The 10187-nt window shown below is 42.5% G+C and overlaps 1 protein-coding gene across 1 annotated transcript in view; it reads right to left on the reverse strand.

Moving 5' to 3' along the window:
* The window catches only part of LOC139541686 (basic immunoglobulin-like variable motif-containing protein), a 28829-nt gene extending 18971 nt beyond the window's left edge, over positions 1-9858 (reverse strand). The window contains exons 1-3 of the mRNA XM_071346619.1: positions 9389-9858; positions 7348-7947; positions 5513-5639 (exon numbers count right to left, since the gene is read on the reverse strand). Coding sequence (XP_071202720.1) covers positions 5513-5639; positions 7348-7861 — 641 coding nt within the window. The 5' untranslated portion in view covers positions 7862-7947; positions 9389-9858. The remainder of the gene's footprint in view (positions 1-5512; positions 5640-7347; positions 7948-9388) is intronic.
* Between the last annotated feature and the right edge of the window lie 329 nt (positions 9859-10187).

A 10187-nucleotide genomic window follows, 5' to 3' on the forward strand; every position in this document is an offset into this window, starting at 1 on the left:
GTTTTAACCAGAGCCCTATTGGGTAGTAGTGCACTAGTTTTAACCAGAGCCCTATTGGGTAGCAGTGCACTAGTTTTAACCAGAGCCCTATTGGGTAGTAGTGCACTAGTTTTAACCAGAGCCCTATTGGGTAGTAGTGCACTAGTTTTAACCAGAGCCCTATTGGGTAGCAGTGCACTAGTTTTAACCAGAGCCCTATTGGGTAGTAGTGCACTAGTTTTAACCAGAGCCCTATTGGGTAGCAGTGCACTAGTTTTAACCAGAGCCCTATTGGGTAGTAGTGCACTAGTTTTAACCAGAGCCCTATTGGGTAGCAGTGCACTAGTTTTAACCAGAGCCCTATTGGGTAGTAGTGCACTAGTTTTAACCAGAGCCCTATTGGGTAGTAGTGCACTAGTTTTAACCAGAGCCCTATTGGGTAGCAGTGCACTAGTTTTAACCAGAGCCATATTGGATAGCAGTGCACTAGTTTTAACCAGAGCCCTATTGGGTAGCAGTGCACTAGTTTTAACCAGAGCCATATTGGATAGCAGTGCACTAGTTTTAACCAGAGCCCTATTGGGTAGCAGTGCACTAGTTTTAACCAGAGCCCTATTGGGTAGTAGTGCACTAGTTTTAACCAGAGCCCTATTGGATAGCAGTGCACTAGTTTTAACCAGAGCCCTATTGGGTAGTAGTGCACTAGTTTTAACCAGAGCCCTATTGGGTAGTAGTGCACTAGTTTTAACCAGAGCCCTATTGGGTAGCAGTGCACTAGTTTTAACCAGAGCCCTATTGGGTAGCAGTGCACTAGTTTTAACCAGAGCCCTATTGGATAGCAGTGCACTAGTTTTAACCAGAGCCCTATTGGGTAGTAGTGCACTAGTTTTAACCAGAGCCCTATTGGGTAGCAGTGCACTAGTTTTAACCAGAGCCCTATTGGGTAGTAGTGCACTAGTTTTAACCAGAGCCCTATTGGGTAGTAGTGCACTAGTTTTAACCAGAGCCCTATTGGGTAGTAGTGCACTAGTTTTAACCAGAGCCCTATTGGGTAGTAGTGCACTAGTTTTAACCAGAGCCCTATTGGGTAGTAGTGCACTAGTTTTAACCAGAGCCCTATTGGGTAGTAGTGCACTAGTTTTAACCAGAGACCTATTGGGTAGCAGTGCACTAGTTTTAACCAGAGCCCTATTGGATAGCAGTGCACTAGTTTTAACCAGAGCCCTATTGGATAGCAGTGCACTAGTTTTAACCAGAGCCCTATTGGATAGTAGTGCACTAGTTTTAACCAGAGCCCTATTGGGTAGTAGTGCACTAGTTTTAACCAGAGCCCTATTGGATAGCAGTGCACTAGTTTTAACCAGAGCCCTATTGGGTAGTAGTGCACTAGTTTTAACCAGAGCCCTATTGGGTAGCAGTGCACTAGTTTTAACCAGAGCCCTATTGGATAGCAGTGCACTAGTTTTAACCAGAGCCCTATTGGGTAGTAGTGCACTAGTTTTAACCAGAGCCCTATTGGATAGCAGTGCACTAGTTTTAACCAGAGCCCTATTGGGTAGCAGTGCACTAGTTTTAACCAGAGCCCTATTGGGTAGCAGTGCACTAGTTTTAACCAGAGCCCTATTGGGTAGCAGTGCACTAGTTTTAACCAGAGCCCTATTGGGTAGCAGTGCACTAGTTTTAACCAGAGCCCTATTGGATAGCAGTGCACTAGTTTTAACCAGAGCCCTATTGGGTAGCAGTGCACTAGTTTTAACCAGAGCCCTATTGGATAGCAGTGCACTAGTTTTAACCAGAGACCTATTGGGTAGTAGTGCACTAGTTTTAACCAGAGCCCTATTGGGTAGTAGTGCACTAGTTTTAACCAGAGCCCTATTGGGTAGTAGTGCACTAGTTTTAACCAGAGCCCTATTGGGTAGTAGTGCACTGGTTTTAACCAGAGCCCTATTGGATAGCAGTGCACTAGTTTTAACCAGAGCCCTATTGGGTAGTAGTGCACTAGATTTAACCAGAGCCCTATTGGGTAGCAGTGCACTAGTTTTAACCAGAGACCTATTGGGTAGCAGTGCACTAGTTTTAACCAGAGACCTATTGGGTAGCAGTGCACTAGTTTTAACCAGAGCCCTATTGGGTAGCAGTGCACTAGTTTTAACCAGAGCCCTATTGGGTAGCAGTGCACTAGTTTTAACCAGAGCCCTATTGGGTAGCAGTGCACTAGTTTTAACCAGAGCCCTATTGGATAGCAGTGCACTAGTTTTAACCAGAGCCCTATTGGATAGTAGTGCACTAGTTTTAACCAGAGCCCTATTGGGTAGTAGTGCACTAGTTTTAACCAGAGCCCTATTGGGTAGTAGTGCACTAGTTTTAACCAGAGCCCTATTGGATAGTAGTGCACTAGTTTTAACCAGAGCCCTATTGGGTAGCAGTGCACTAGTTTTAACCAGAGCCCTATTGGGTAGCAGTGCACTAGTTTTAACCAGAGCCCTATTGGATAGCAGTGCACTAGTTTTAACCAGAGCCCTATTGGGTAGTAGTGCACTAGTTTTAACCAGAGCCCTATTGGGTAGTAGTGCACTAGTTTTAACCAGAGCCCTATTGGGTAGCAGTGCACTAGTTTTAACCAGAGCCCTATTGGGTAGCAGTGCACTAGTTTTAACCAGAGCCCTATTGGGTAGCAGTGCACTAGTTTTAACCAGAGCCCTATTGGATAGCAGTGCACTAGTTTTAACCAGAGCCCTATTGGGTAGCAGTGCACTAGTTTTAACCAGAGCCCTATTGGGTAGCAGTGCACTAGTTTTAACCAGAGCCCTATTGGGTAGCAGTGCACTAGTTTTAACCAGAGCCCTATTGGGTAGTAGTGCACTAGTTTTAACCAGAGCCCTATTGGGTAGCAGTGCACTAGTTTTAACCAGAGCCCTATTGGGTAGTAGTGCACTAGTTTTAACCAGAGCCCTATTGGGTAGCAGTGCACTAGTTTTAACCAGAGCCCTATTGGGTAGCAGTGCACTAGTTTTAACCAGAGCCCTATTGGGTAGTAGTGCACTAGTTTTAACCAGAGCCCTATTGGGTAGCAGTGCACTAGTTTTAACCAGAGCCCTATTGGGTAGCAGTGCACTAGTTTTAACCAGAGCCCTACGGGAGGCAGTGCACTAGTTTTAACCAGAGCCCTACGGGAGGCAGTGCACTAGATATAAAATAGGGTGCCATTTGGGATGCAACCCACTGTTATCATATCAGTAGTTAATACAGTATAACAAGCTCTGTGATAGGTCTATCAGTAGTTAATACGGTATAACAAGCTCTGTGATAGGTCTATCAGTAGTTAATACGGTATAACAAGCTCTGTGATAGGTCTATCAGTAGTTAATACGGTATAACAAGCTCTGTGATAGGTCTATCAGTAGTTAATACGGTATAACAAGCTCTGTGATAGGTCTGTCAGTAGTTAATACGGTATAACAAGCTCTGTGATAGGTCTGTCAGTAGTTAATACGGTATAACAAGCTCTGTGATAGGTCTATCAGTAGTTAATAAGGTATAACAAGCTCTGTGATAGATCTATCAGTAGTTAATACGGTATAACAAGCTCTGTGATAGGTCTATCAGTAGTTAATACGGTATAACAAGCTCTGTGATAGGTCTATCAGTAGTTAATACGGTATAACAAGCTCTGTGATAGGTCTATCAGTAGTTAATACGGTATAACAAGCTCTGTGATAGGTCTATCAGTAGTTAATACGGTATAACAAGCTCTGTGATAGGTCTATCAGTAGTTAATACGGTATAACAATCTCTGTGATAGGTCTATCAGTAGTTAATACGGTATAACAAGCTCTGTGATAGGTCTATCAGTAGTTAATACGGTATAACAAGCTCTGTGATAGGTCTATCAGTAGTTAATACGGTATAACAAGCTCTGTGATAGGTCTGTCAGTAGTTAATACGGTATAACAAGCTCTGTGATAGGTCTATCAGTAGTTAATACGGTATAACAAGCTCTGTGATAGGTCTATCAGTAGTTAATACGGTATAACAAGCTCTGTGATAGGTCTATCAGTAGTTAATACGGTATAACTAGGGGCACAGACAGAACAAGGAGCTAGTTACAGAAATCTTTGCTACGGTGCATCAAAAGCAATTTAAAAGTAATTCTCAGATAAAAAATAATCATCAGTCTTACTTCTAAACTTAGCTAGAGCTGTTTTTACGGTCATTTTTATAACTCCTACACTTGATGCTAGCTAGCTAGGCTAACGTTGGCTAAGATAGCTAAATATTACAGCAAAAGAAAAAAAACATTAGCTTGCTGCCAAAGAGCTTGCTAAGACAATGCATATAAAGTATATACTTAAGCAATAAGTCACGAGGGGGCGTGGTATATGGCCAATATACCACGGTTAAGGGCTGTTCTTAAGCACGACGCAACGCAGAGTACCTAGAAACAGCCCTTAGCCGTGGTATATTGGCCATATATCACAAACCCTTATTGCTATTACAAACTGGTTATCAATGTAATTAGAGCAATAAAAATAAATGTTTTGTCATACCCGTGGTATACGGTCTGATATACAATGGCTGTCAGCCAATCAACATTCAGGGCAGGGACCCCACAGTTTATAATACAGTATAATGAGCTGTGTGCTACCTCAGTAGTAGTTAATACAGTATAATGAGCTGTGTGCTACCTCAGTAGTAGTTAATACAGTATAATGAGCTGTGTGCTACCTCGGTAGTAGTTAATACAGTATAATGAGCTGTGTGTTACCTCAGTAGTAGTTAATACAGTATAATGAGCTGTGTGTTACCTCAGTAGTAGTTAATACAGTATAATGAGCTGTGTGCTACCTCAGTAGTAGTTAATACAGTATAATGAGCTGTGTGCTACCTCAGTAGTAGTTAATACAGTATAATGAGCTGTGTGCTACCCCAGTAGCAGTTAATACAGTATAATGAGCTGTGTGTTACCTCAGTAGTAGTTAATACAGTATAATGAGCTGTGTGCTACCTCAGTAGCAGTTAATACAGTATAATGAGCTGTGTGCTACCTCAGTAGTAGTTAATACAGTATAATGAGCTGTGTTCTACCCCAGTAGCAGTTAATACAGTATAATGAGCTGTGTGTTACCTCAGTAGTAGTTAATACAGTATAATGAGATGTGTGCTACCTCAGTAGCAGTTAATACAGTATAATGAGCTGTGTGCTACCTCAGTAGTAGTTAATACAGTATAATGAGCTGTGTGTTACCTCAGTAGTAGTTAATACAGTATAATGAGCTGTGTGCTACCTCAGTAGTAGTTAATACAGTATAATGAGCTGTGTGCTACCTCAGTAGTAGTTAATACAGTATAATGAGCTGTGTGCTACCTCAGTAGTAGTTAATACAGTATAACAAGCTCTGTGATAGGTCTATCAGTAGTTAATACGGTATAACAAGCTCTGTGATAGGTCTATCAGTAGTTAATACGGTATAACAAGCTCTGTGATAGGTCTATCAGTAGTTAATACAGTATAATGAGCTGTGTGTTATATTACCATCTCCTGAGGTCCAGGACTTTTCTCTGTTTGATCTCATCCTGCGAGGCGTGGAGAGGAAGGTCCTGCAGGTTCCTACTGCCCCCTGAAGACTTCATCTTCTTAGTACCGACTCTCTTTATGTTGCCTGAACATAGGACACAAATTTGAAGCAAGCGCTCATACAGACAGAAACAAAAAGTAGACTATATCTGTCAAGCGCTCACACAGACAGAATCAAAAGTAGGCTGTATCTGGCAAGCGCTCATCGGGGCTAGGTCTGAATATAATCAACCAGTGTGGCGTACTAATGCTTTTCTTTGTTGTTGAGGTCCTAAAATTCTAATTGTTTCACATTAATTGTTTTACATGAATCCACTCTGTGTGAAATAATAGGGGTTGACATGATTTTTGAATGACTAACCCGTCCTCTGTCCCCCACACATACAACATCTGCAAGTATTGCATTTCAAGTACAGATTCAACTACAAAGACCAGGGAGCTTTTTTCAAAAGCCTCATAAAGAAGGGCAGTGATTGGTAGATGAGTAACAATAACAAAATCAGATATTGAATATATTTTTACGCCTGGTCCAGTTAATAATTATGCTGTGGATGATGTATTTAACCACACAGACACATCAAAGATACAGTCGTCCGTCTGAACTGAGCTGCAGGACAGGAAGGAAACTGCTCAGCTGATGTCACAATGAGGCCATTGGTGATTTTAAAACTGCTACGAAGTTGTGATAGGAGAAATGGATCTGCGACATTATTGTGTCTCCATTAATAACGACCTAAATTAGTGAAAAGGAGAATAAAAATATTCCAATACATGAATCCTGTATGAAACAAGGCACTAAAGTAATACTGCAAAAAACTTAACTAAGGAATACACTTTGCAAAGCATAAAGTAAATGTGAAGCCTAACGTTTGGGGTAAATCCAATACAACACGTCACTGAGTAACTGCCTCCTTATTTTTAAGCATGGTGGTGGCTGCATCATGGTATGGGTATGCTTGTCATTAGCAAAGACTGGGGCGTTTTTCAGGATGAAAATAAATGGAGCTAAGCACATACAAAATCCTAGAGGAAAACCTGCTTCAGTATGCTTTACACCAGACAATGGGAGAGGAATTAAACCTTTCAGCAGGTCAATTACCTACAACACAAGGTCAAATCTACACTGGAGTTGCTAACCAAGACAGCGAATGTTCCTCAATTCTGAGTGGCCAAGTTACAGTTTTGACTTAAATCTCCTTGAAATCTATAGCAAGTCTTGAAAATTGCTGTCTAGGCCTTATCCCCAACACCTTCACAGAGCATGAAGTATTTAGAAAAGAATACTGGGTAAATATTGCACAATGCAGGTGTGCAAAGCTCTTAAGAGACTTACCAAAGAACACTCACAGTAATCGCTGCCAAAGGTGTTTCTAACATGTATTTACTCAGGGGATGTGAATACTTAGCTAATTATGGTATATTATATTATATGTTTTATTTTTCATTCATCTTAAAATAATGTTAGGATTTTACTTCTACTTTGACATTACAGAGTATTTTGTGTAGCTCACTGACAACAAAATGACAGTTTAATCCCACTTTGGAACACAATAAAATGTGATGAAATCCAAGAGGGGTGAATATTTACGATACCCACTGTACCAACAACAGATGGTCTGAACACCAGCTACTGGCACAATATTTCTTAGTAACAGATGAATCAGCATGAGAATAATACTAAGTAATTCATAGCATATCCATGAGACTAAAAATATACTGTAAATTATGTCTCCAAAAACAAGCAGAACCCCTGTTTTACACTGTATTGGATTTAGGTTATTGATCTTGCTTACTTGTCCTGGGCTTTCGAATTAGCACAGCGTCAAAGTTAGTGGTATCAATCTCCCAAGCCAGGATAGGCTTGGTGTTGCTGCAGGACACTCCCTCCATATCAAAGTCTTCGTCTGAGGCCTCTTCTACACCTGCATGCTGCCCCTGACCCTGAGACAGGTCCACAGTGTTGGACTTCACTAATGGGGCGCCGCTGCCATCCTGCTTGCTGTGGGCCACCTCTCTGGGGGTGCTGGGGAGCCGGTAGAGAGAGGCAGCCTGGTTGAGGAGGGCGTAGTCTGAGCAGACCGTGTAGAACTTCTCTCTGGAGTGAGTGACGGGGCAGGTCCATGGGAGCTGGATCTCAGCGCTGGAGGCTCTCCGGGTCCTCAGGGAGTCTCGGGTGAGAGTGGTCAGCAGGCCGTGTTGGTCATCCTCTCCGACCGGGGGCGGGGGTCGCTGGGACAAGGGCGTAGCCTGGTCGCCTGGCTGACTCCCAGATACATTAGGTCCTGAACTATCCCCACTGTTAGGCATTGAAGAGAGGACTGGGATGTTGGATGAGAGAATTGTTTAAAAGTTGAAGTGGTTGGTCTGTTTAGAGGGGTGGGTTGTCATCTATGCTGCAGAAAGGATTAAACATATATATTTATTAAAACTTCAAATTGGGTAAAAAGATATCGACCAGGAATTGTGTTTTTTGCCCTATAAAAGGTAAAGTGTTGAAAGGTAACTAATAGTCAGTAACTAAAATAGAGTTTAAGGTATCCCAAAGGCCAGCAGATGGCGATGTTGAGTAATTTAATCTTACCATCCAGATGGAATATATGCAGCTGGCTATGCAGCTGCCTATGCACTCGTATCCCCCATGGACTGGTTTTTACATTAAACATTCTCCATTCAGGCTGTAAGGGTGTAATTTTCCTCCTTAACTCAATTGAATGGCGAGAAGGTCGATGAAGAAAAAAAAAATGGGGGAATTTGCATACTTTTTTATGAAACACTAGTTTCCACCACCATGCTAAAGTGGCTAATGCTACTTCCTGATGTTGCGTATCGTGTTCAGCCAATCAGACCAAGGGTGACAAAAAAAAACAGACTGCTGCAACCTGATTGGCTAAATGTGATATGCAACATCCGGGACTAACATTAGCTACTCTAGCCTGGTGGTGGAAACTGGTACTTCATAAAGAAAGAATGGGGTCTCCTGAGTGGTACAGCGGTCTAACGCACTACAACATGGAGTTCGACCCCAGGCTGTGTCACAGCCGGCCGTGACCGGGAGTCCCATAGGGTGGCGCACAATTGGCCCAGCGTCGTACGGGTTAGGGGAGGGTTTGGCCGTGGGGCTTTCCTTGGCTCATCGCGCTCTAGCGATTCCTTGTGGCGGGCCGGGCGCGTGCAAGCTGACCAGTCATCAGTTGAACAGTGTTTCCTCTGACACATTGGTGCGGCTGGCTTCCTGGTTAAGAAGCAGTTCAGCGGGTGATGTTTCCGAGGACACATGACACGTCCTTCGCCACTCCCGAGCCCGTTGGAGAGTTGCAATGATGAGACAAGATCGTAACTACCAATTGAATATCACTTCTTTTTTTTTTACGCCTTATCACCATTAAATCTAGTTAAGGAGGAAAAGGACACCTTTGAAGCCTCAATGGAAAATGTTTTATGTACAACCCGGTTAGGTGCGTTCCCATTGAATGAATGGTAAGATGAAACGACTCAATATCGTCATCTGCCGGCCTTTAGGCTAACTTTACGGCAAGCCGTGATATTAATTCAACCACAACCTGATCAATCTACAGTAGCATGAACACTTGATAAGGATAATGTATTGGACATTGAGTACAAACACACTTAGGAGTGGTGTAAATGTAAATGTTTTTACATTACCCGGCCGTTCAATCATAGAGCCAAAGATAAGAATATTTATTTTGCGCCCATTAGGCTAGACTGCCATCACCATCACCACCTGTCATCTCAGAAGATGGCAGCAAAACATGCAGTATCATCGGACACTCTAAAATATGCTCGCAATAAACCTGTACAATTTGGTACACATACCTTGCATTGTGTCGTGGATTTTTAACTTGGTAGTTAACTAGGTAGCCACATAGTATGGATTTCTCCTGTTGGGATAAATACGCTGTTGTATATTGACGTCCTCCTCCTTCCGCTGTACAGTAATGATAAGCTAACCCATTACGTAACTAGGGGTGCTCAACCGTAATCTTCCACAATATTTTCTCACAGACAGTTCTAAATTAACGCTTTGCTAAATAAAATAAAAACTGGAAGTTTAAAATTGTTCACCTTATAGGGATTTCACATTACTGACCCTATTTATTCCTCATATACACAAAATAGTCGGCGTTCACGAAGGGTCATCAACCCCTAGCCAGCCATCCGGCTTTCTTTAACCAATCAGAATAAGCCCTTTGCCTGTGTAAAGTGGGGTGCACTTGATTTAGCTCGCCGGTATGGAACGCCGTTTAACACTATTTGAAGCGTCAAATAAGCTTGTTGACCAACCAGGACCTGAATATGACTCTCACGTCATGTAATCATTTAACACGTTCATTCATTGTTTATGTAATTATTACACATTGATTACACTATCACTCGTATTTCATATGTCACAACGATTCACGGATACGTGTGCTATGATGCCGGTAAAGTTTGGTCTCGCTCACCGGCCGGTGCCGCACGACAGCAGACACACTTCCCCGAGCTATGGACGGTGCTGGTTATAAAAAGCTAGCTAGCTGATGGACACAAACAATGTTCTTCCCCAAAAACATAGCAAAACGGCATGATCTGTTTCAGCAGCGATAGCTAGCTAACTATCTAGCTAGGTGTCATC

Source organism: Salvelinus alpinus, chromosome 16 (assembly GCF_045679555.1).
Source record: "Salvelinus alpinus chromosome 16, SLU_Salpinus.1, whole genome shotgun sequence".
Taxonomy (NCBI): Eukaryota; Metazoa; Chordata; class Actinopteri; order Salmoniformes; family Salmonidae; genus Salvelinus; species Salvelinus alpinus.